Here is a 27,665-nt window from a genome sequence, read left to right on the forward strand (position 1 = left end):
AATCAATTAAAATCCATATGGCTGGTCACACCTATGGAAATTTTTTTTCTTAATTAAATCTTTGAAGTGGGAAGATTAGCTTCTAATCTGGGTCTTTGAGGTAGATCCACCTTTAATTGGGAAAACATCTTCGGCTTGCAGCCTAGATAAAGGATGTAGAAGAAGATGCTCTCCTATTTTGTTTGAGTGTTCCTGCCCTTGCTTCCAGGTCTATTCCATTGCTGGCATTAAAGCCCACTTCTTCAGGATTCTGCTGAGAGGCCCAGCCTCATAGACTTAATGGGTACTGGATTCTTGGGCCTTCCGTTCATAAGGAGCTTTTGTATTAGGTGCACCAAAGCTTGCAATTATTCTAATAACTCCCTCTAAGTACAGAGCTTGACTCTGTAAGTTCTAATCCAAATGCTAAAGAAACGAAGCCATTCTGAAATGGCTTCATCCTATACAAATATATCTATGTGGCAATAATGGACAAAGTTTAATTCCACAGAACATAAGGATTTAATTGTTCATAACTTTCACTGCAAGGATGAGTGCTTGACATGTATGTGCTTGATATCCATGGACCTAGAGGATGGCATTGGATCCTCATGGAATAGGATTTTTAGATCACTGTAAACTACTATGTGTTGGTTGGATCTGAAGCCAGTTTCTTTGCAAGAGTACAAGTCAGCCACCTCTCTAGACTAAAGGGAGAAATAATTCAAAGGAATTTATACATAACCATTTTAAGGTTGTTAGCATGGAAGAACAGGATTTTAAAGGCAGTGATACAGTTTTCTATGAAGCTATAATGACAGACAGAAGACATGCCATCACATTACACCAAGCTTTCAGGTTAATTGCAGTGGCTGAAGGAAAGAGATATGGCTCAGAGGATAAAGTACTTGCTTGGCAAGTGTGAGGTCTACAGATTGTATCCTCCACACTGAAGTAAACATCAGTGGGCATGGCAGTGTATCCATGATACCAGCAGTAGTCAGAGATAGGACTGCTTAGCTAGACAAGTAGATTTGAAGACTTACAGGTTGAGAAAGATACATTTCCCTGTTAAAGTGAAGAGCGTGGAAGAAGGCACACAGTGTCACACTTTGGCCCTCACACTCAGGTGAATACACACTCACATGTATGTGCCCACAAACATTGAAACACAGACATACAAGAGTATCAACTATACATGTACATAAATCTAGGTTGATACTACAAGACATTGATCAGGACCAGTGTAAGTACAATGTGCCCTATTCTCAATGTACAAATAAAAGACTATTCTAAAAACTAAAGTTTATTGATTTAAACAAAGCCTAAAGTTTATTCATTAAAAATAAACATCAAGGAAAAATAAAAAACACAGTGCAACCAGTTTACCCTGTAATCACAAAAGCTTGAAGTAAGCTTGCTACATCTCTTAGACCTCATGCCAAGTTCTGAAATGCCAAGGAACATATAAAACTACAGAAGGGGAAGAAGAGAAGGAGGTAGACAAATGAAAAGGGAGGGAGAGATCTTAAAAAATTTTAAGGTAATGACCTTATGTTAACATTGGTTTGCAGTGACTTGAATAGGTCACCGAGGATCCACAGAGTGACAGCTACACCAGTAGATATGCAAAGCTCTATGTCCCAATCCTGTTTCCTTTCCAATTTAATTTATGTGCAAAATTCCAATGGCCTTCCACAACCTTAATGTGTTTGGATCCCTTCCATCTTTGAGTCATATTCTAGCATTGCTGACCATTAAAAACGAATGTTTCAGTAGGGCTGGAATAGTCTTATTAGCCAAAGCCAAGCTTTATATGGTCTGTGCACTTTAAGAGGTTAATATACCCTGCCAGCTCGCTTTGTTCAGAAGTATTAAGTGGAAAGACTATAACATTCAAAGAAAGTCAAAGTTCACTGGGAAAGACCTTGATAATATAATGGAGTATTAAACCTCTAGAAATTTTTGTCATAATATTTTATGGAACATATGCACACACTCACTGGAACAGAGTCCAAATTAAATGGTTTTGAAGGTCAGTTCAAAGTCACCATGCATGCAATATCTCTAGGAGAAATATGCACTCTTGAAAATGCCAAGACCCAGAATCTCTCTTCTTTATTTTGCTATCAATCCTTTAATGTGCTGGAGGAGGAGGGGAACTCCAGTTCTAGTGCCACAACATTGTTTTCAGCCAAAGCATATCCCAGTGTCCCTATCCACCAACCCTTGTGTAGAAGAACAAATAAATGAAAGACACACCTAAAGTGTGGGCAGTTACGTTATTACTTACTTCAAAGCCAGTTATGTACAGCCATTAATTGTAAGATAAAACAAAACAAATCCCACCTAATTCCACAGAGATAGCTCAGGAGTTAAAAACACTGGCTGGTCTTTCAGAGATGTCTTCAATTCCCAGCACCTGAATGGCATCTCACAACTGTCTGCAGCTCTAGATCCAGGGTATATGACACCCTCACACAGACAAATGTGCAGGCAAAAAAACCAATGCACATAAAATGAGAATAATTTTAAAAAGAAAATAAATGAGCCTTTATTAGCTGAACAGATTAGAGGGCCTACTCCGAATCTCCAAGGACCCAAGATCAAAACTTCAAAGTCTACTTTGCATGAGCACGAACAGACTTATGCAAGAATATAAGATTTCTGAAGACAGTTCTCCCTCAGTTGTCCCTGTCTGAATACAGGAGTGTCCCCAAAGCTCAGAGAAACTCACTGCTTAAAGGCCAACCCCAGGGCTACCTTAATCTATTAAAACCATTAAGATGTTTCTCACTCTACATTTAACTTTATTCTCTAAGCCAAAATAATAATCCATACAAGAAACTTGATAAATCGTCAGAATGAAATAAATAAAAACTTTGTAGCATTGTATGTAGTTCAAATGACAGAACTGGCTAATTTCACAAGCTCCTTTAGGTCTGAGTAACATCCAAGTGGACAGAAGAATACAGTATGACCCTAATGACAAAGACTGACTTTATCTTAGTGGTCTTGGTACTTCTCCTGGATGATCACTGGTTACATTCTAAAATCAGTTCTATGTGATGTAACTTTGTACCAAAAAAAAAAAAAAAAAAAAAAAAAAAAAAGGAAAAAACAATAGAAAAGCTTAAACACATTCCTCAATTACCTTGTACATTTTATCATGGCAAAATTTTAGTGTTTACTCCTATCAAATAGAATGTTTAGTCAGTGGAGTATAATAACATGGTGAAGTGCTGGTCATTAAATGAAATATTGAAAACCTACTGTGATCTTCTATAGAAGGCAAAGACAAGCCTTATTTTCTCACAGCTCAATTGGCAACATACCAAATGGGTATATGTCTGAAAAACTTAAAGAGTTCTGCCTATTTGTAATTACTGAAGAGTATATTTAAGTAGTTTGCATGGAGAAAACATCTGTAGCTAATTACATCACACTTTTCTTAACCAGACAATAGTAACTGAACAAGAAATATTCTGAAATCCTATAGCAATTTCAAAGCATTAACAGCTAGCTGTTCGAAAAAGTTATTGCTAGAATGTTTGAGAACGTTTGGTTTTGCAGATCAGCAGCCTGATACTTTATAAAGATCAAATTTTCAGCAGAAGATGAACACATTCTAATTACTGAGCTGCTATAAAAACATATGATTAGACAGGTATGGCTTTGAACCTGCATTATACATCATATGAAGAGGCAGAGGGGACTTGTTGAATATGTACCAGATTCAGATCAGAGTGTCTAACATGTACCCCAAACAAAATCTTGTTATGGACTGGAACTTTTAGTAAGAACAAATTAACAGTTTGTTATTCATTCTTCATAGAGGAAAAAAATAAACTGTTCTCACAGAAATAGAGGCATCTAAAGTACCAGGTTTTCGGAACTTGTTTATTTTGGAAAAAAAAATTCTTTCTGGATGCTTGGTGGCCCGCGATGCCACATTTCTCAAGGGCACCATCATCTCAAAGTTAGAGCCCAGTCTCTGTGGTAAGAGAACAGGGTAGGCCACAACAGCGTGCTCAGGAATGGAGTCTTCTGAATGTGTGACTCATTAGGAACTTTCTGTCATTAGGATACTCATCCTGTTCTCTTTCCTTCCCATGACATATTTCTCATGGCATACTTGGCTCTCTCATGACAGTTCCCACCCTGACTACTGCTAGGTCATAAAATTCTTGTCAATAGCACCTACACATGCCACTAAGTATTAAGACTGTAATCACCACACTCCTTATGAACCAATTTTCATAAACTATGCCCCAAGGCTCTAAAATCTACAAAACTTCACCTTTCTTTCCTCTTTTATATCCTAGAGAAATTAACTTCTAGAAAAGATGATATGATCTATTGATAGCAATGTAAACTTCAGATCCAATATAGGAGGCTTAGGCCTTCTGGCCTGTGCCCTGGTTCCTTCTGAACTTCTACTACATCTAACTTCCTAGACACACTTAAATCTCTGGGCTGTACAAGTAAAAAGGCACTGATACACTCTGTAGGTTAAGCACCATTTCCCTGTATTGGAGACTATATAAACTGAATGGGGGATGATAAATTCTTCTTCAGGTTTGATTTTATTTTAAAATCTTCATTGTGTGACAGGGAAATTGTCTGACAGAAATTAGCTACAGCATGTGTTTGTATAGTCTAACCCCATTTATATTACTCTGAGTTGCTTGTAAAAAGGAATACAATTATTTGAAATCATCACTCTGTGGGTTTTACACACAAGTTACAGAGATTTTTGTTTCTATAGTAAGATAAAGTAAATTAAACTTTATGAAAAACTACTTAGAAGCTGTGGATATAAAACATTTTAAATCTTTTGAAAAACTACGTCTCCTAAACATGGATACCTTTAAAACAGAATGCACACAATCTTATTTTTTTCTAACTATTATTTAAATCTATAATAACTGGGGAAGAATACACTTTAAAAGCCACATGTCAGTGACATTCTAAAGAAACAAGGGATGGGAAAACATATACACACATTAGAGCAATAATATTATCCATTAAGTTGTAAATGAAACACCATAAATTGTGTATCTTCATAGTGAGATTACTAGGAACATATTTGCACTAAGGGATGCTGTCTGGAGAACATTAGTTAAATAATTTACTCACAAGTAAGCATCAGTTAAACTGATGTTCACTATATCAATAATTGCAATGTTAAAATTAAAAAAAATATCTTTGGGCAAAATGAAACCTACTATATATTTTAAGTATGTTAAGAAAAGGAGACAACAAGTGAAAAGATATTGCATGTTTTTAAAATGAACAGAAGTTATATTTTCTGAGGAGTGACATGCTCACTTTCTTTTATTCTAACCTTTATTGCAAATCCAGATATGACGAACTTTTCAATATTACAATGATACATTGATTATATATTGAGTCGACTCATTCAGAAATGAAGGAGAATCACACGTCTATGTGCCTGGTATGTATGTGCCTCCTATGTGCATGTGCTCATGGAATGTTTGTTTCAATGTGGAGTGGAGCATGGGGTGCTATAGCTACACTTTGAGTTCTTTAATTTTCTTCTAGAGGAGAGCAAAACAAAAGTGGAGGATGTCACAAGAAAGTAAATGGAGTCCTTGTGTCAACTTACCCGTTTTTCGCAGAGGGAAATCATCCTTGGCATCTTGGGCTCCTGGTAATGTGTACTTGTAGGATGGAGATGTTCCACTTAGTGGTGGGGAACTTTGATCCAGTGATGTGTGGTGGGCAGCCCTGCAGAAAACAAAGAAGGTTCCTATTGATGTTACATGAGGTAGTGCTCATGAGTCAGAAATACTCAGTTTCACATGCTGTCTAGTGCCTCAGTTGTATTTATGTCCTTCCTCCCAGTATAACCAAATCACAGCCTCATGTATCCAAGTTCACTGTAGAAAACTACAGAATGGCCCAGGAGTGCTAGAAATATGCAGCTTGCATTTCGTCACCCAGTCATGTGAAAAACTTCATTTTGTTAGAAGTAAGGATTAATATTTCTATCATCTGAAATTACTGTGCATGACTTCTCAAAAGCTTTACAAAAACAAGAAAAAACAAGCTACCACTTGGATCACTTGGAATCACCACGATGGAACAAACACAGTAGAAGTGAGGATGTCAAAAGACCTTGTTATTGCCAGATAGTATAGCCAAGACCACAAGGATGCTCTTTGCACTAAAAAGGCAACAGTGCCAGAAGTCTCTGAGCCCCGACTCCCATGGGCACACCACATGTGTGAGAAGAAAAGCACATCTTTCTTCGATACAAAACTAAGTCTTAAAAATGTTTTCTCTTCTTTGGAGGAATATGTTGAAAAGAAGCAATTGTGCTAATGGAGAAGACTTTAGAGGGCTGAACTCAGATGACCCAGTGTGCACAAACATCACAATTAGTATAGATAATGGACAAAGTGCCCAGGCCACAGGGCCACTGCCACACTGACTGGTGCACTCCAGAATTTATTTGAGAAATGCATTCTCAACAACTGACTTATTGAAGATCATTTCACATACTTGTATCTGGTAAAATGCATTGAAATGTGTCATTACATTCTTTGTATTAAGAGGAAGACCGATCTCTTGGGAATTCAAGGAAATTGCCCAGAGTCACATAATCAATTCTTAAAATTAATTAGTGATTATTAGTTATTGGAATTATATTCCACACAAACAAGTAAAGATCACGACTGGCATGAGGAGCCATGTCTAATATACTCAAGGGAGCTGCTGAAGACTTCTCCACAGATGAATTATTTCCTAATAGTTGTTTTCCACAGAGACTTACGTTAGCTTTTAAATCTGTTAACTCTGAAAGCATTATTCATCAGTAAAATATTATGCAGACAATTTTAGGTAACACAATCATATTTATTTCAGGATAATTTGTGATACAGACTGGCTTATCAGGCCAACTGATACAAAGGACACAACTATTCAAATTTCTGGAATATTTTGGTCTGCCTTTTACCTCAATTTTGGATGAACAAGAGAACAGTCCCCTAGAAAACAGACTCAGAAATAGAGTGACTCTTCTTTGAAACCCTTGGCATGCTTCTAAATTCTACAGAATTAATATTTACTTTCTGTTCTTGATACTAGGGATTGAAAAGCAGATTCAAACAAAGTTTTAAGGCCATTCAACAAACACATTTCTGTAACAACAAATCCATTATCCAGTAGCCTATTATGAAAAACATTTTGTATATCTACACTTTGACCTGATTCTGAGGGGGAAACTACATTATTGTTATCTTACAGAGAAAAGATTGGCATTGTGTGTAATATCTTTGACAGACTTGGGGAAATCAGGTTCCATTAAAAACTCCAAGAACATCATGCATCTTGTTGTCTGTCAGTATCTCAGAGGTCAAACTTTTATTTCCCAGGTAGAAAGAAGTGAGCTACAGCGGGCAGGGCTGAAGGAGTTAGTAAAGGGTTAGGTTTGTTTATATTTCTTCCTCCCTTTCCTTCATTTCCTTACCTTCCTCTTTTAAAAATTGAAAAAAAAAAAATGGTCTGAATTTCTCAAAATAGCTCTGGTTTGCATTTTATATTAAGCCAAGTGAAACAAAATAAAGCCACAATCTGCTAAACGTTTATAAATTCTGCACAGATATCAGATATGCTAGATGAAGGGTCCACCCATCAACAAAGGAGATGATCGTCTTGCCCTCACAGTGATAACTGCTAGCGGAAATTGAGCACTTCTTCCTCCTAGTTACTTTGTAATGCTGTTTGTTTGTATGTTTTCCCTTAGGAACTTCCCAGAAACTCTAGAGCTAAGCACTGCTTTGTTGTAATCTTTTTTTTTTTTTTTTTGGTAAAGGATAAAGCTGATGCTTGGAGATAATCAGAAATTTTTAGTAGCCACACAGCTGAGAATAGTCAGGCCCAGAATTTTCTCCGAGTTCAGCTAGAGAGAGAACCTGTGTGCTCTCTACCCGCAGGGTGTAAACAGCCAAACACAGAACATACGTGTACCAGAGCTTGGGATGGCGGCCCACGGAATGGTTCTTTCCATTGGTTGGAGTGTCTTTCGTTGCTGATTTACTCAACAGGAATTCTTGAAGCTTCTGCTTAACCTCTGTGCTAGCGACTGCTCCTGAAACACACACACACACAAATACACACAGGGACACAGACACTGATTGTGAGTTACTTCCTCTCGCCACTCAAGAATGCTCAACACAAGCCATGAAGAAATATCACTGGCCACAGCGTATGGCGCTTTCCTATTAAACGGGAAAAAAATCTAAACAGGCTTTAGAAAATGGCAGAAGTCTATCCTGTAACTGTTCCTTACATTACAATTTTTTAAAAATATGCTCAATGGGTTCTTTGATTCTATTTTTTTATTATTGGAAGGGGATTCCTCTAGCTAACATCAATCTGTCTTTCGTGGAAAGAGAAAAGTGCCAGCAGTTGGGGTTGTACTTGTTCGCACACTGCTTGCCTAGTGTTGATGAGGCTGTACATTCAGTCCCCAGCACTTGCAAAAATGGATGGATAAATAGGAACAAAACACTAGTTTTTAATATGTTATCTTTTCAAAACTAGGAATCTTAGGGAATGCTGCACATAATTACAATTCTTAAAAACAATCCTCTAAGTTTCTTGTTAATAAATTCAACATTGTCTTAAAATTCATTTCAGTATTAAACAAATAAAGTTTGTTAGTAATTTCAGTTCAAATCGCCACTCTTTAAACTTTGCAACAACCTGAGCTTGAAGTGCCTGAACAGAGGACAATCATTTGGATCTGTCTCCCTCTTGTGGACCAATATTTCGCAAATGTTTTGCCTTTCCATAGTTTTTTTCCCCCTGAGTCTAAGTACACCAAAATGGATCTGAGGCACACAGTGGTGTTCAGAACAAGGACTGCTTGGGCAGGAAGAAGGAAGAACTGAAAACATTTAGATATTGCTTGATAACTTGACGGGGAGTCTTACGCTTTATCACTTTAATATGATGTTATTTTAAAATTCCAAAGAACCGGTGTGTGTTGTTGCTGGTGCTGAGCTTATATCCCATTGAGCTCTGCAGAACTAATGTGAACAGGCCCTTTAATCTACACATTACTCTTTCAATTAGACAAGGACATTTATGACAAGTTTATTTCCATTATTTATCAGGTTCCTTGCAACGGTCAGGTAAAGATTCAGAAGAGAGTGTGTCTGTTACCCTGGTGCCTCTTACTTTCTCGTCCTCTATCTTTGCCTCTGAGAGGAGGAAGCTGCTGCTCTCTGCGGTGCCTCTCTACTTCCTGTTCTTGCCTCTGCTGCTCCAGTTTCTGCTCCTTTTCTAGGAGTTCTTGCTGTTGTTTTATGGCTAGAAGTTCCTGTTGTAACTTGCGAGAAGAGAAAGACATGAGAGTGTGCAATTTCTTGAAGGTTCAAAGTCATCACTGGCTGCCCCAGATTGAAATGTTATCAGCCTTTGGAACTTGATAGTATTTCGTTTGTGCTTCAACCACCTTTTCATGATTGAAATATGAAGATAGGAAACTACAGGCATGATTGTTTTATACCTACAACAAACAAGCTTTTACATGTTTCCATTAATATTATACAGTCTTTCACACTATAAACCGACAACTAACACAATCAGTTCTTACCCCGAGATACAGTATTAACTGCAATGGTAAGGTGTGAGTTAATTGGGGGAAAGTCTACCTGAAATAGAACAAACACTAAGACATTTAGCACCTCACAGATACAGTTCTTATTAAAGTGAGGTAATCTACATATCCATATGTTTCTAGAGAACACAGAAGCTTCAGAACTCTCACTAACAAAAGAAATTTCAGGATTGGAGACATAGTTGTAAATAAGATCAGTCCCAAGATCTGTAGTTCCATGCATGGGTGTTTGGTTTTCTGAATTCTCTGAATTTACTTTAAATCATGCCTAACAAAAAGAGGAGGTTATTTGTTATGACATCTTCAAGATATCAGTTTCCTTCCAGACTGAGACTAAATATATATATATATATATATATATATATACTCTATTGGTAACTGTGTCTGTCAGTCTATATCTGAAGAAAAGCAAATGTAGTCAGTGAAGAGCAAAAGACTCTCAAGTTCTACTTAGCCTCTGGCTCAACTGGGTATGAGATTTAGGCATACTTATAACCCTCTATTTTATAGCAAATAATAGAACAAAAATTAAAGGCTCTGTAGACTGTTGTCAGGACCTGCTTGTTGTTTCTTTGGAGTACCAAGAAGGCAACTTTTTATGCCAAGTGCAACAGCCCTTCCCAAGCTCACGTACATAATTAGAAGTACTTCTGCTTATTCTCCATATTACGTCCGAAAATCTTTGTGTTTTGCTTTTTTTAAGAGCTACTTAATAGATATGCCCACTGTTACTTACTTGGGAGTTCATAGTTATATTTAAATTCTGTTGTCATGTCAATCTTACAGCAATATTAAATCTGGTCAAATTGATTTAATGCTTTACCCATAGCTTCACTACAATTGAATTATAATTCTTTCTAGAAATTGAAAAGCAAACATATTCATGACCATAGTCACAGTGTTCAGCAAGAATTTTAGAAATGAGGCCTAGTTAAAATTTAAGATGAGTAAAGCCTCAGGCTTATTTCCTTAGTTTCACCTTAGTGGAGTCTGGTGGCTAAGGACCTCATCCCCTAACAAGGGAAGACAACACACTCTTGAGCACCTACATTCTAGTTACCTTCTGTGTGACTTTGCAAAGTCACACTGTCCCTGGCTACATAGTTTACTAGGGGAGAACCGGGAGAGCAGGATAGAAAGCAGCAGGTGCTGATTACCACAAGGGTCAGAGCTCAAAGCTAATGCAGTTAAAGAATGGTGTACTGCCTTCCTCCTGCAAAAACATCTATATGAATGTGAAGAGCACTAAGCCTCAGACCTATTCATAAGACACTAACAGAGCAAAATAGAAAAGTTAAGGACATATAGCACTTCCCAATTGTAAAAGGAACATATAAACATGTCTCCAACCCCTCACAAAATAATGTACTACTTAGGAAAACCATCTTCACAAAGCTACCATTTCCTTTGAGCATCTCATAATCCTTATTCTCTGAAGTGCCTCTTTTCCAATGTTTTTTTCCAGATGTTAATCAACCTGCCCTATCACTGTGTTTGTGCCATGGAAGCAATTAGCTACTCTTAGGGTCTCGGTAAATTTGAATGATAAATTACTCACAATTGACTTTAGCAGTTAAGAAAGGCACCGAGCATCAATGCAAAGAAGAAATCTAAAACTGAGCAATGCAACTTGCTCATCCGCATGTCTCAATACTCATGGCAAAGGACTTGCACACAAAAGAAAATGACCCATATAGACACTCAGATCCTGAAGCAAGGTGAAGAATAAATCTTCCTCATGGCTCATTGCTCTGTTATCTTGCCTAGAAGGACAAGAAAGATCTAGACACTGGTGCTTCTATTGCTGTTTCAAGAGTCAAACTAAAATAACACTTTGGCATTTATTCAAAAATAAATGTATAAACTAAGCGAATGTTACTCATAAAATATAAGCATGAGACAATGATTTTGCTGGAGACATGCATACAAAGCCCTTCAATCTTATTTTTAAGCTATGTTATAGAACGATAATATAAAAGTCACTAGTAAAGGAAAGTTCACTACTAAATGAAAGAAAATGTGTTTTATATTAGGCATCGAGGAGACTTTTATGCAAATAATATATCTTCCAGAACAAGGAAGAAAATAGGACTTTCATCTTCTTAGACATTGTAATTTAGTGCTATAAGTTAGTTATCTATATTAATACCATATTCATGTATTTGTACTTGATATACAAGATATTAAGGACCTAGAATACATTATAGTAAAAGATGACAAAGTTCATAATTCAAATGATTATCACCTCTAAGTCATCTTCGAAAGAGTTGACCATAAAATAAAATTTTATTGTAAATATTTTGTGCTTCTAATAAAATAAATTAAAATTAAATATTTGTTTTATTGAACTAAAACATCCCTGTGCATTTTAAAAATTTTAAAACACTAGCCCACTTTGCAGCTCAAGTTTTAGGTCTTGTCCTCTCTAATTCTCAAGTTTTAAAATTAGAGCCATGTGCCACCAACCCATCTCATTTGTCTGTTACTAAATGTCTTTGCCAATTATTTGGAAAAATAATACAAATAAATCTAGAGTGATATTTTTAGTGAATATTCTGAAGAAGAAAAAAAGAACAATTTGGCATATATATAATCACCAGATGTCAGTAAAAATTTTGAGCTAATGCTATATTTTACCCTGAAATAATGGTCTATAAAAACATTGAAATATTTATGCCATTTTTGCATATAAAACTCCCTTCATCTTTTCATTGTATTTTTATTTTAATTATATGCCCTATGAGATAGTTTCTATAAGAAAGAATTAGTATTGACCTAGATTGAAAACAAATGACACAACAGGAGAGGGCTGCCTCTTCACAGGATGAATTTATCTTTACAGGTAAATCATGCTTACAGATTCTTAAGTAACATGGCATGGACCTGTCAGGCTTGTGGTTCTTGGTGATGACAATATGGGGCACAGGAACACACAAGAGAGAGTATACATGAGAATAGAAACTTTCTGTTGCTACCAGTGAGTCTGTGAGGGAAAAGTCAAAATAGCAGAGATCTTCAATTAACAAGGGAAGGGTTTACCAGGTACTTACCCAAGCTTTCAACAAGTATAATCACAATTTCCTTCAAGCCACACATCCATGTCTTAATCACAGGGAAATTCCCCATCAGTGCTCCCATGGGTCGGTCTTATGCCCACATCATGGTGCAGATGCCCTGATTGAGAAGTCAGAGACAAAGACACATTTGCTACCTTGATATGCTCCTGAAGCTGTGCTTGATGCTGCCTTGTCAAATTCTCATGTTGCTTCTGAAACTCTGCGATCAGGAGCTGTTTCTGGATTTGCTGCTGCTGTTGGATAAGAAGTAACTCTTGCTGCAGTTGCTTCTCACGGACGACAGGATCCACCACAGGCATCATCATCCTGAGGTCTGTCCTTAGGTCTAAAGGTGAGATGGGCTCCAGGCCCATAGGAACCTCTGATTTCACGTCCACTAGAGACACAGGAAGGAAGAGAGAGAATGGGATAGACAGATTTGGAGATTAGCAAACTGATTTGTGAACATACCAAGAACAAAAAGCACTATACTCTGTATAGTACATGTAAGCACATGTATAAAAAAAATGGGTATAACATCAAACTAAGTGGTGAGAAACTTGAAGCAATCTCACTAAAACCAGGCACTAAAAAAGGCTGCTCACTCTCTCCCTACCTATTTAATATATCACTGGAAGTACTAGCCATAGCAATCAGACAGCAAAAAGAGTTCAAAAGGATACAAATCAGAAAGGAAGAAGTCAAAATATCACTATTTGCAGATGATATGATAGTATACCTAAGTGACACAAAACTCCCACCAGAGAACTCCTACAGCTGATAAACAACTTTAGCAAATTGGCTGGTTATAAAATTAACTCTAACAAACCAGTAGCTTTCCTCTACTAAAAGAGATTTGACACCCATCACAATAGTCGCAAAGAATATAAAATACCTTGGTGTGGCCCTAACCAAGCAAGTAAAGAATCTGTATGACAAAACTTCAAGTCTCTGATGAAGGAAGTTGAAGAAGACCTCAGAAGATAGAAATCTCCCATGCTCATAGATTGGAAGGATCAACATAGTAAAAATGGCCAACTTCCAAAAGCAATCTACAGGTTCAATACAGTCCTCATCGAAATTTCAACTCAATTCTTTCTAGAGTTAAAAAGAAAAATTTGAAAATTCATTTGGAATAATAAAAAACCCAGGGTAGCAAAAACTATTCTCAACAATAAAAAGATTTCCAGGGGAATCACCATCCCAGACCTCAAGCTGTATTATAGATCAATTGTGATAAAAACTTAATTGTATTGGACAGAAACAGGCAGATAGATCAATGGAATAGAATGGAAGACCCAGAAATGAGTCCACACACCTTTGGTCACTTGATCTTTGACAAAGGAGCTTAAAAACTTTCAACGGAAAAAGGATAGCCTCTTCAACAAATGGTGCTGATTTAACTGGCAGTCGGCATTCAGCATACTGCAAATCAATCCTTTCTTATCTTCTTGTACAAAGCTCAAGTCCAAATGGATCAAAGAACTTCACATAAAACCAGGTACATTGAAAGTAATAGATCAGAAACTGGGGAAGAGATTTGAATACATAGGCGCGGGCGGGGGGGGGGGGATTTCCTGAACAGCACAACAATGGATCAAGGATTGGCAAATTATACCTCATGAAATTGCAAAACTTCTGTAAGGCAAAGGACACTGTCAAAAGGGAAAACCAGCAACCAACAGATTGAGAAAAGATCTTTACCAATTCTAAATCTGCTAAAGGACCAAAAAGTTAAACTCCAAGAGTTAAACTCCCATTAAAAATAGAGCACAGAGCTAAACCAAGAATTCTCAACTGAGAAATATTGAATGGCTGATAAACACCTAAAGAAATGCTCAACATCCCTAGTCATCAGGGAAATGTAAATAAAAACAACCCTGAGATTCCACCTCACACCATTTAGAATGTTTAAGATCAAAAACTCAGGTGACAGTAGATGCTGGCGAGCATGTAGAGAAAGAGAAACACTCCTCCATTGTTGGTGGGATTGTAAGCTGGTACAACCACTCTGGAAATTAGGCTGGCAGTTCCTCAGAAAATTAGACATAGTACTACCTGAGGACCCAGCTATACCACTCCAATATCTAACAAGTACACATGTTCTACCATGTTCATAGCAGCCTTATTTATAATAGTCAGAAGCTGGAAAGAAACCAGATGTTTTTCAGTCTATATACAGAAATTGTGGTACATTTTACACAATATAGTACTACTCAGCTGTTAAAAACAATGACTTCATGAAATTCCTAGGCAAATGGATGGAATTAAAGACTATCATCCTGAGTGAGGCAACCCAGTCACAAAAGAACATACATTGTATATACTCACAGATACTAGCCCAAAAAGCTCAGAATGCCCATGAATCAATTCACAGAACTTATGAGACTCAAAGAGAAGGAAGGCCAGAAAGTGGATACCTCATTCCTTCTTATAAGGGAGAACAAAACACTCACAGGAGGAAATAATGCAGACAAAAAGAGAAGCAGGGATTGGAGAAAAGATAATCCAAAGACTGCCTCACCTGGATATCCATTCCATGTGCAGCCAATAAACCCAAAAACTATTGCTGATGCTAAGAAGTTTTACTGGCAGGAATCTGATATAAATGCCTCCTCAGAGCCATACTGATACAGCAGAAGATTCTTGCAGCTAACCATCAGACTGAACACGGGGACCCTAAAGAAGGAACTAGAGAAAGGACTATAGGAGCTGAAAGGTCCTGTAACCCCAATGGGAAGGACAAAATTATCAACTAACCAAACTCACCACAGCTCCCAGGGCCTAAAACACCAAGCAATGATTTCTCATGGAGCGATCCATGGCTCCAGGTGCACATGCAACATTTTCTGACATCAATGAGAGGATGTCATTGGTCCAGGGAAGGCTCATTTTTTCCCAGGGTAGGGCAATGCCAAGGCCCTGAGGTAAGAGAGGGAAGTTGGGAGATGGAGCACCTTCATGGAGGCAATGGGAGGGGCAGTGGGTGGGACTGGTGGAAAGGTGATAACTTTTGAGATATAAATACTAGACTATCCAATAAAAAAGGAAAAGAAAAAAATAATCAAAAGCAAAAAAAAAGAAAGAAATGGGTATAATCTCTGCTTTATACTGATGGTCAACTGTGTTCTGTTTATCAGTTTTTGTAAAGAGTACATAGGTTAATTTTCATTCAGTAATATGTTTTCTGCTCTGAATTTTCTACAATTGCCTTTCATTTTCAAACAGATGGATTCAACTAGTGGTACCAAGAATCATTCATAAAATGTATTCGACTGGGCCATTTCACTAATGCAAACCACCGAAGTCCAAGAAAGCCAAGATGAAGGAAAGATGCCATACAAAAAAAGGGAACTCTGTCACGAAAATTTATGGACTTAAAACAAGTTTCATACTCAGAGACAGAAGATAAATTCTACACTAAATTAAGCATGCAATGCAGTACATCTGCATCACCATTATACCTGGGGAAGATATGGCAGAAACTACATCCAAATTCAGATAATGGTGATTAACCAGAGCAATGGGCCAAGTCCCCATGTGAAGAACTGCGAGTAGCCCAGTGCCTAAGTGTTGATGTTTGAATGTTTTGGGGATTGTCCTTTCCAATATATAAAAATGGAAATTTCCTGTATATTAAAATACTTCATCAATACTGATTTGCTAGCATATCAAAAGAATATAAGCAACTATGGTAATAAAATGGCAAGTGATTTCCATTAACTTAGAAAATTTATAAAACAACTCAACAACTATGAATCACCCTTATTAGTAAATAAAACATCCATGAAGAAAATGAAACATTATTATGTAGTTATTAACAATCATATATATGTACAAGTTCATATGTCTACATGCATAATGCCTCATTTTGTAAGGTAAGAAGATGACTGAATTATTTATTATAAGTGCTACTTTCAATTGATATAAAACTGCTAAAAAATAAATCTGCAATATAAACCAGGAGATATTAAGTATTCTGCCATTTGACTCAGGTTTGCCACTTCTAAAAATAAATAACATGAGGAAAAACTCCAAAGCCATATTATTTCCTAGAGATTGTTTTATTATCATAGTCATCATTAGAAGAAATACTATAATAAAATATGCCACACTCATTTGTACAAAAATATGTAGTCAGTGGCTGTGTGGAGAATAAACCCATGCCTTACAAGCATAAGCACCCCAATTCAATCCCCAGAACCTACATTAACCAAACAATCAGTGATGGTGTTGCATGCCTGTAACCCTAGTACTGGGAAGGTGAAGACAGTTAAGACAGTTCCTGAGGCACACTGGCCAGTCAGCCCAGCTTACTTGGTGATTTCCAGGCCAGGGACAGACACTGGGGTGCCTGAAGAATGATACTCTAGGTTGTTCTCTTGCCTCCACATATATGTGCATACATATGCACAAGCAATATCAGACATATGAGCATGTACTCCCATTGGTGCACACTTGCTCAATATGTATGGAATCCCTAAAATGTTTATGAAAATATTAAAATGATTAAAAGGTGGTAAAATTTAGCTTTTATACTATGACAAACAAACTGTATGACTCTTTACATCTTTATTTGGGCCTCTTAAAATATGAGCTATCATTCTCAATGGTGAGGCTTGGAACTTTGAGAAAGTTACTAAAATTCAGCCAACTAAGCAAGTATATAGTATACATGCACACACACACACACACACACACACACACACACACACACACACACACATACACATGGGGAAGGGGTACAGGAGAGAGAGAGAGAGAGAGAAGAGAGAGAGAGAGAGAGAGAGAGAGAGAGAGAGAGAGAGAGAGAGAGAGAGAGAGAGAGAGAGATTAAAGTTATATTAGTCCATATGTTCTGAAGAGAACAGCACAAAGAGCAGATAAGTGTTGTGTTTTGGATAAGAAGATGGAAGATGGATGGCTCTCCTTTTCTTCTGATTTCTATACTTTCACACCGTGTCAGAAATGCTCATTTACTTCTAACTCTTCTACTCTACTTAGGTTTGAGTACCCCGGATTGGGAATTACAAGTTTGTATTCAATGTAGACTTATGAGCTATTTTCAGTGCTTAGCAAAGAGCTTCCAGTTCTTCTGTTCATAGATGCCACGGCCTCACATGTAAATGCTCATGTGTCAAAGAAGCTGTACTGCACACATGTATGAGTACATGCATGTCAATCTTGCTTTGCTAACACTGGTTAGTTTTCAATGTGTAGATATGAAGTTTGTAGTATCAACACTGTGTGTAATGATTTAATAAGGATGGGAAAACAATTAATAAGTTGTAGTTTGGCAGACAGCAATTTCTCTTGACGTTATCCACAAGGACCTTTAGTTTTATCTTATTGTTTGTAAACTACAAACATCAAACCCTTAAGAATTTTCAGACAAAAGAACAAGAAGAACAATAAGGAATAAAATCCTACAGTGCCCTAAAACGCTCATTGTAAACCTCAAAGTATAATTTGACTTCTTAACCTGCTATCCCAACAGAAATGATTGTGTCTAACTGCTTGCCTTTGTTCAGAGACTAATCACTAAATTGTGAAAAATCACCCTCAACTTATAAAAACTCCCCTTGATTATAAATAATTGCCCAAGACTGAGAAAAAGCGGCAGGCGAGAACCGAGTCTTTCATACAATTTATTCAGCAGTGATCCACATTCCATTTGTCTAGACTAAATATAGCAGCATTTATACAAGAAATCAATAATGCTTGCAGAGAGGAAAGCAGAGGCATGAATATTTCATCAAATGTGAGGCGCAGTGGCAATCACCAGCATCGTGGCTGTGGCTGGGTCATCTCTGGCCTTGCTGGATTTACCCCTGCTACTTGGACAACAGCTCATCTCTGCAAATTACTCTTGGATTACTACCATTTTCTATTTTTAGCAGCTATTGCATTGTGGGTGACAAAGACATTTCTTATTCCAAAAAGAATGTTGAAGTTTTCTGACATCTTTGCTGACAAGCTAAGGAGCTTCCTAGGAACAGTAACAGAAGTTTAAGGCTAGGGATGAGTTTCAACAAGCAATAGTCACCTTTATACACAGAATGTGTAAGAACAGGACACTGTGAGTATCTATTTAATCAGAAATAACCAGTTTACAAGGAAAATATAACCATTGGTTTTAGTAGTGGATAATTAGAACTGCCCATGTTTATACTCTTTTTGGGTTTGTTTGTTTGCAAAGACAAACAGTTCTTCAAAGGTTATTCAGAAATGGTTATCAATGACTCAGGTGATAATTCAGCTGCTAACAAATATTAATATTAGCATTATTTATCACTACATAGTATTTATTAACAAACTTCAATACCCAGGACACAGGCGAGAAAGAGCCAAGATAAAACTAACTTTCTTTGGACTCCCTTTTTTTCCTGAGATTATAAATAAATGCAAAGAGATTAAGAAATAGCTCAGTGGGGGACTGCTTTTCCAGAGTACCAGGTTTCAGATTCATACATAATGGCTACCACCATCTATAATTTCATTTCCAGTGGATATGACACCTTCTTCTGATCTCCACAGGCACTGAATGCAGTCATATTCAGACACACATGCAGACAAACATACATACAAAATAAAATAAACAAGTTTTAAAAATGAAATAAAAACACATGCAATGGTGCAGACCCTCTCTGTGCTCATACATCCAGCTTCCTCTGATGATATTAAGGGACAGTGGCCATGGAAATGAAGATATATTTTGGATTGTAGAAACGTTGAACATGGCATTGAGCTGTTTTGTTGCTGCTGCTGCTGCTGTTGCTGTTGCTGTTGTTTTAATATCTTGATAATTCGAAGTTATTTAAAGACTGGGTGGATATAAGTATTATTTATTATAATGTTAGCATGGTCAGGATCATTGAGCTCTTTGTCTGTCTCTCTGTTTTTTTCTCTCCCTTCCCCCAACCCCCAATAAAAAAGTTTTGGTAGTGCTAAGCACCAATCCAAAAAACAAAACAAAACAAAACAAAAAAAAAAAAAAAACACACATGCAAACATGTCTAGATGATTTTGAAGTTTTCAAATGCCCAGGTGAAATATTTCCCCATATATATGATCTTATCTTAACTAACATATTGTAATAACCTATTTATTCCATGTTCATAGGTTTGCTTCTTGATAGTTGCTATTTTATTTTTCAAAATATGCATTTCTCAAAATTTTTATTTTCTAAAGTATTTTTAAATGAAAAACCTTCTGATTTCAAAGTTAAAACAAAAGTCTAGATTGTGTATACATATGTGTGTATTACTTAAACAACTATAACTATTGTAAACACACACACATATATATGTATATATATACATATATGTATGTATATATATATATATATATATATATATATATATATATATATATATATATATATATTTTAAGAAAGATACTTTTAAAAAATCAATACCAGGCCCAGGGCCACAGGTGAAAAAAAAGTGATTCCAAACCTAACACTCACAAATGTTTCTTAATTCTAACTTTGGGATATTGCTAATAAGTGAAACCAAACCCTAAACAGTTTTCTTATGTTCCAAAGAAGAGTACTGGTTTCTTTTCCAGCCAGAAGCTCCACAGAAAATTCCAACCATTTTAACAATGTTTCAAGTGAATAACTTGTCAATGGAAACATTTTGGTGACAGAATTTTGTCTATGTACAAGTATCACTGTGGCTGAAGGCATGGTTTACAGCCTCAGTTTCACAAGTAAAATAATACCATGGACATGTGTGGGTCAATGAAAGGCTTACCTTTTAATATTTATATTTATATATATATATAGAAATTAGATATTATCAATTAATATTTCTAATTGCAGAGGTCCTAACTCAGGAAGTAGTGTCAGCAATCCTGGCCAAAGTCAGCTAGGGAATGATTACCCATGGCTTCTGGCAAGTGGTCATAAGGACTGAAATATCTGGATTTGGGAAGAAAGGCATGTGACTTTGATCACCCATTGTGCTCATTCTGTTGCCCCTGTGCACACAGAGACCCAGGAGGGTGTGGATGTGGTGCTGTTTTCCTCAGGAAGACAGCCTGATGTATGGTCTGTCACTGTCACACAACCCCACCAAATAAATAGTCAGTATCCCGAGCTTGAGTTGTGGGGAGCATTGTGGGACACTGCTTCAATACTGCATGCAGGGCTTCCTATAGGATGGCCAGAATGATACCCTGAGTAGACGTTTTCAGTCATTAATCCTCACACTTGTCTTTTGTGGTTCCAGACTTTGCCTGGCAGACTGTCTCTATTAAACCACATTAATAACCCTTCCTCTCTGAACTCCTAGTTGATACTGAGAAGAGGACGAAGACAATCACAACTCTATGCTGTTCCTGTACTTTAGGGCTAAGTCAAGACTGGGTAAGGAGTAATTCATAAAAGTGTGGCCCAATACCACTTAAAAGGTTACTGAGTTGAAAAAATAACTCCTTGCTAGACTCTATATGTATGCACACAGTTCTATTTGCCTCCCTTTTCAGGCATTAAAGACCACGAAGACTCTGCGAAAGATGATCCATGAGTCTTTATCCCAAACACTCACCTCACTGACATCAACTCTGCCCTGAAGCGTCTTGGAAATGTTGTTGTGGCGCACACTGCATTTGGAGGGTTCTAGGATTCTAGCCTCATCATTTCTCCCTCCCTTTACACACGCTGATTATTTTATAAACAGTGCTGACGGAGCCAGACTTTATCTCAGTTTACTCTTCTGATAATGAGTCTGGCCTTGGAGCCCTGGCCTATGCCATGCTGTAATGTCATGAATATGGACAGTGTAGGTGCCCACACTCCTGACTGTGGGGCAGAGCCTCCAAGACTGTCTCCAAGAGCATGGCACCCGAGGAAGTGGTCGGAGAACAGAAATCTGTGCTAGTGCTTTACAGTAACAGGCCAAAAATGCACAAAGGAGAAGCTCCTCCTTGAGACTCAATAGTTCCTTTCCACTAGGCTCCCAGGAAGGAAAGATGGATACTCAGTCAAGTAGGCAGAAATACAGTGTCACTTGCTGCTGGTTCTACTCTCTAGGAAGAATAAGAAAAAGTGATCTTTCTGTGTTCTTCAGATATCACCCTCCGGATTTTCCAGCTTCAGAGTTGAAGAGGCTCTTGGCCACCAGAAGCCACTTCTTTCTCAGAAAAGGGGCTGGCCTCTGGAAATATGGCTGTCTGCAGTCTGTAAGTAGGAGTGTTTGTTTTTACAAAGCTTTTTACTGAGTTGGTGCTTGTTTTCTTCCACTGCTCTTAGATGTTGTGGATTGATGTTCGTAAACCCTTCTTGTCCAACTCATTGCATCAGCATTAGTTTTCTCACCTCCTCTCTACAAATTCCAAAAGCTGGGCCACAGAGCAGAACATGGATTTTTAAATGACATCCTCATTCCTTATCAATTTACTTCCACAACCTTTCTTTTGAGTGTATTCCAGTCTCATGCTAAATAAAAAAGGCAATAAAAGAAAAGGTATGATGCAACTCACCTCATTGCCAGAGCTCACAATGAGGTTCACGTGAGGTGGGGTAGGAGAGAATGGGGTCAGGGTAGTTATGTTACATAAATGCTTGTTACACACGCAACTGCACTAAAATGAAAACCAAAACTACAGGGCAACAGCAAGACAAGACCACATAATTGTAGGATGAGAGATAAAAAGGATGAAAATGAGTTCTCCTAGTCCTCTTGTGTGATGCTGATCTGTTACGTTAAGGGAGAAGTAAAGAACAAAATCGGGTATGCATGGGGGGAGAGGGAAAGATGCAGCATCAGACTAAGAGAAAAGGGCCCCCTCCTCACCCTTGTCCTGTTCCCCTTATTCTTTCACTTCCTGGTCAAACTAATGAAGGAAACCAGAGTAAGCCAGGGAGCAGGACCCTAATCAACCTCAGGGAGTGTTACATGCAGAATTTTAGGCTGTGGCAGATGAGTATACGTCCTGAACTCTTTTGTTTCCTGCAATTCCACGAATCTAAATCTACATCCCCTTGGCATTTGCCTTCTCTGAGGCTACCCCCTCACACCCTAGCCTTGCCAATGCATTGAGAGTAGACAAAACCGATGCTGGCATTTTTTTTTCATTTTTGTTTCTTCTACTCTGTTGGTTGCATCACATCACTGGCTGACAGAACAGAGGCCTTGCCTGAGGGTGGCTTGCATATGGTGCTGTATATCTGGTCCTTTTCTCAACCTACACTTCGGCACCGGACTTTAAGTGTTTTCCTCTTTCATTTTATCCGTTTTGGTTTTCTCTCTAGTACTCCACCCCCCCCCCACCCTGCCCAGTGATCAATTTTCTTCTGGGTTTTATTTGTTCCCTTCTGTCTCAACAGCCGTGCATGAATGAATGCATGCATGAGAAGTTCCTAATGTTGGACTCCTGCACAGCACCATCCACGTCTCTACCCTGCCCTCACCTCTGCAATATAAGAGCACCTGCAACAGCTGTGTCTTGTCGGCCCGAGCCCCAGCTCAGCCACTGGAACCAGCTACTGTTCAATGTTCAGATGATCTCTCCAGGGGCAGTGCCTGTTCCATGAAAGAGGCCCTTTCCACTGTCCCTGGAGCACCCCTGAGGGCCTTTGATGACAACTGCATGCCTGGAATGAGTGAATGCATGAATGGATGAAACTCGAAGAATACTGTGAAACAGAGACACATGCACATAACTGCATGGTAGTGGTCACAAATGCAAGCACATCCTGTGAAAAGCCCTAAAGCAACCATTTATAGGACATTTTGGCCATTTGAATTCCAGACTATGTAAAGTCTTTGCTTAAAGTATTGATAAATGATTATAATAAATTATCAGACAAAACAAATAAACATTTACAAACAATTTGAAAAGGTTTCAAGGTGTCATTTTGTATCTTCTGTATCTCTTAAAACACATAACAACTAATGAGGTAGGAGAACACATAGGAAAATGCTCCTTACCAAATTATACCATTTGTTTAACAGAGTTGCCAAGTATAGGTTGCATCCTGAATTACCAAGTGATTAATGTCTAACCTAAGACCTAGAGTATATTAGGAAATTAGGTGAAAAGTGGCAATATGTAAAGTGAGAACTTATTTTTCTTATTTTAGTCTTGAAAGTGGAAGATTATATATATATATATATATATATATTCTTAAATTAATTTAATCAAAATTCTTTGAAATTTTGCCCAAGATAATAACCAGTTTATTACCTTTTTTTCAGTGTCTTAACGTGGTGGACTCCATGCTTAGTACCTAAGTATCTCCCTTAGAATTGGTAGTCTCAGAAGTAATTTTAATTGAAAATTAAATGAATAAGTTTGAATGTACCTAATACTAAAATAAATAATTTAGGGGAGAAGTAGTTTCTTTAATTTAACAACAATTCTGCCCAAACTTCATTTTAGGAATGTAGATATTCCTAACACAGGGTCTATTAGCATTTATAATATAATCATCAGGAAATAAAAAAAATGAATAAATTATCAAACATTCCAATTTTTGTAAGAATTGTGTAAGTCAGTTTGTCCAGATGTACAGTTCGCCCCTCACAGTGATGGTGATCAAGTCGTGAATATCTTTAGTTTCTTAAAGTGCACTAATATATGGCCTAGATGCAAAGAAAACAAATGCAAAAGGCAATCTTGGCTTTGATTTACCGTTCTCTTATTTCCCAGGGGTCTGCACAGGAAACGAAAAAAACCACAAATGACTAAAATATCAGTAGTCCTTGAAATATCAACATTTAAGCGAAAGCAGGCTAACTTTTTAATCAAAGGCTTTGCTATTTTGATTTACTTAATTCAAACTCCCTCTCTCTGCAAATATGCTTTTGAATTAAGCAGTCATAACAAACCATAACACAAACATGAATTGCCAACTCATTTGTAGTGCACACTTGGTTCTGTCTGGAAAAAAAAAAAAAAAAAAAAAAAAAAAACAGCTTTCAGCTGAAAGGGAATGAGGGATAGTTTATTCTAGACCCAAATTTGAGTGGCCATGGCCTGAGAACATAGATTTAGGTTACCAGAAATTCCGTGTTCTAATGTGGAAGCTGTTTCATGAAGGTTTCATGGTAACACAACAAGGAGAGCAGTGATTCGAGGCAGTTTTCAGATACATTGGTGGAATCATCCCATAGGTGGTTTCAGCAAGATGGGTGATTGTCCGATCAGCTCCAGTTGCTGTTGGATGACAAACTTAGAGTTGTTGGTCAATGCTGTGCTAAGTGAACAGGTTCACAAAGGGTTTTATCTGTTCTTAGCAGGATGTCAGTTATGACAAAGAGGCAAGCTATTCATGCTCGAAAGCTATCCTGGGGTAATGTAATTAGCCTCCGTATCTGAAACATACCAACCTCTCTACTGCAGTCCTCATCGTCTTTGCAAACACAGCTTCACTTTGGGATTCTCATTGAGAGTTTTGAACTCTGTCATGCTCCTTAGTTCTTACTATCTAAGAACTGAGTAAAAACTTCATGGAGCTTCTTGCACCATGAGAATAAAATCAGACCAGTTTATGTCATTTTTAAATGAACAGGAACTAAGAAACTAATCTATGGCATTTTGTAGTTTGATCTAAAGGTTTAATCTGATATCATGGCACCAGCAAATGAAACCCAGAGGAGGCAGGAAATGTTAGCTTTTTAAATGGATACTGTAAGTATTAATTTGAAAGGGTTCTTTATTCAATTAAACTCAGATTTCTTCATCTGAGATTGGGGGTAAGCTTACTTTCAAAAAATACAAGAGTGGAACAAAGTCCTCTTTACTCATGTCCTGTGTACAAGTTAGATTATATTTTCAGTTGTAGAAAAGCATTAAGTGACAGACATTTGCAAACAGCAAAAAGAAAAATAATCTTCCCCATGGAAACCTGATACTAGATGCAGAGGATACCATGGTAAAAACAGAACCTATTATATTATGTGGCATAAATTATTACTTGGTAGATATCAGTTAACGAAACTTCTCTTAGCAGATACTGTCTCTTATGCCACTATATGAACAAAATATTGCTTACTCCACATATCAACTTAATCAAACGGTGCATTTGCCACCTTCTGTCAGACCTTCTCAGTCTTGGCCTGCAGAGATAGATCGACTGGTCAAGTATGTGCTGTACACTTATAGGTACTTGTGTTCAGTTGCCAAGACCCGCTTGGAGTAGTACTGTGCACCTGCAGTCTTAGAGCAGAGAGGTAGAGAGATCCCTGATGTTTAGTGACCAGCCACCATAGCCTAATGGCTTGGCAAGCATCAGAACAGTGTCAAGACCTTGTCTCAAAAAAAAAAAAAAAAAAACCAAAACCAAAACAAAACAAAACAAAACAAAACAAAACAACAAAAAAAAAACAAAGTAGATCATGCCTAAGGAATAATATCCAAGGTTATCCTTGTCTACATACACACACACACACACACACACACACACATACACACACATACCCCTAAGAAGAGATAATTACTTTGAACTAATAAAAAGAATTTAGCATATTCTGAAAGTTTCAGTAACTCAATTTAAGATAGCTTATATGTAAACGCTTGAGACATAAAGGAGTAAAATTAGAAGTGAGGTGCGCTTAATGTCCACCTTTCATATTGGATCCAGAACTTGTTCATTCCTATAGAATGGAGTTAAGACCCAAGGCTAAGTCTCTGAAAGTCCTTATATAGAAATGCAACCGACTTCAGCCTCACAGCCCTTCTACAACCTCCTCATATCTGGTGGTGCTGCGTCTCAACGATCTAATATGTGTCTTTAACTACCTGGATCTTTACTTCCAACAAATCTTTCTGACTAGCTTCAGCATCTAAAGTCAACAGGAATGCATCTATTTTGAAGGTATAGGAGGAAAAACAAAGTTCTAGTCACTCTGTTCTCTGTGATTTCACTCTGGTTTTCCAGGTTCCGTCAGATTCTGACTGAACTCTGTGCTCTGTGGGCAGTGGGCACCTGCTGCATGTATTTTCCTACATTCAAACTAGGGACAAAGCACGTGACTGCTCATTCAAATGAAGTAAAATTGTCATTTTTATAGGGATTATAATTCAAGAATTTGAAAAATCCTGAACACATTTATACCTTCTGTATGCAATTTATATCAAACGAATGTTAAAAACCAAAACCCTTCCAATGCTGCATAATTTCCAACTTGGCCAGTCCAGCTTGATTGGCATCTACAGTCATAGCATTGCCACATGGTGGCACCACTTCTGCCTGTAAACAGAAAGATCTCTGACCTTGTCAGGAAGCACACTGGACAAGTTTAAAAACCCGTGAGCTCTTAGGAATTATGTATACTGATAACTTTAGCTTCTCTTGGAGGATTCCAAGTTGTCTTTCCAAATGTGGGCAAGAGTAATGTAAAACATCATGATGCCATGGGAGAAGGGGCTTTCTTCTTTAGATTATGGAACCTATGCACAGCATGTACAATGTTCTAGACACAGCTTTAAGAACGCCACATTAGGGATGTTCTTTATGATACCACGAAGCTCTTTCCTATTACAACCTGTCCACCAGATTTTCATTTGGCACTTCTTTACAGAAAAGAAACTTGCAAGCCATCCAGTAAAGTGGCCAAGGTCACACAGGCCAAGTCCTAAAGCAGGAATTAAGCACATTACACATGACCCTTGTTTCTGAAGGCTTGATCCTGAGAACAACATCCTGATTTCTCTTTATCCCTCTGAAAACTGTACTCCCCTGTGTTTACAGGCTTTCAGGTAAGTCTTAATGTAAGAGCTTCCGGAAACGTTTTGTTAAAAGTATCACCTCTCTATTTATTTTTAGACGTGAAGAAATTTTTTGCTTGTACCTGGCAACCCATTCCATAGAGAATTCTGTTCTTAAATACATTTCTGCATATTTTGACACATTTGTATATTTTCAGGTATGCTTAGCACATCTTACTTAGCTCTTTTAAAGAAATAATCCTGTATGTAAGGATTCTAAACATAGTACTTCAACTTTTATTTTAGCTTTTATAAAGCTA

The 27,665-nt window shown here is 37.5% G+C and overlaps 1 protein-coding gene across 1 annotated transcript in view; it reads right to left on the reverse strand.

Moving 5' to 3' along the window:
- Positions 1–27,665, reverse strand: part of HDAC9 (histone deacetylase 9) — a gene marked incomplete at its 3' end in the record, with an annotated part of 448,608 nt that overhangs the window by 351,218 nt on the left and 69,725 nt on the right. Inside the window, exons 3-6 of the mRNA XM_080912023.1 lie at positions 12,843–13,084; positions 9,190–9,340; positions 7,969–8,095; positions 5,609–5,730 (exon numbers count right to left, since the gene is read on the reverse strand). Coding sequence (XP_080768149.1) covers positions 5,609–5,730; positions 7,969–8,095; positions 9,190–9,340; positions 12,843–13,084 — 642 coding nt within the window. The remainder of the gene's footprint in view (positions 1–5,608; positions 5,731–7,968; positions 8,096–9,189; positions 9,341–12,842; positions 13,085–27,665) is intronic.

The sequence above is a fragment of the Micromys minutus genome (assembly GCF_963924665.1).
Source record: "Micromys minutus genome assembly, chromosome: 1".
In the NCBI taxonomy this organism is placed as follows: domain Eukaryota; kingdom Metazoa; phylum Chordata; class Mammalia; order Rodentia; family Muridae; genus Micromys; species Micromys minutus.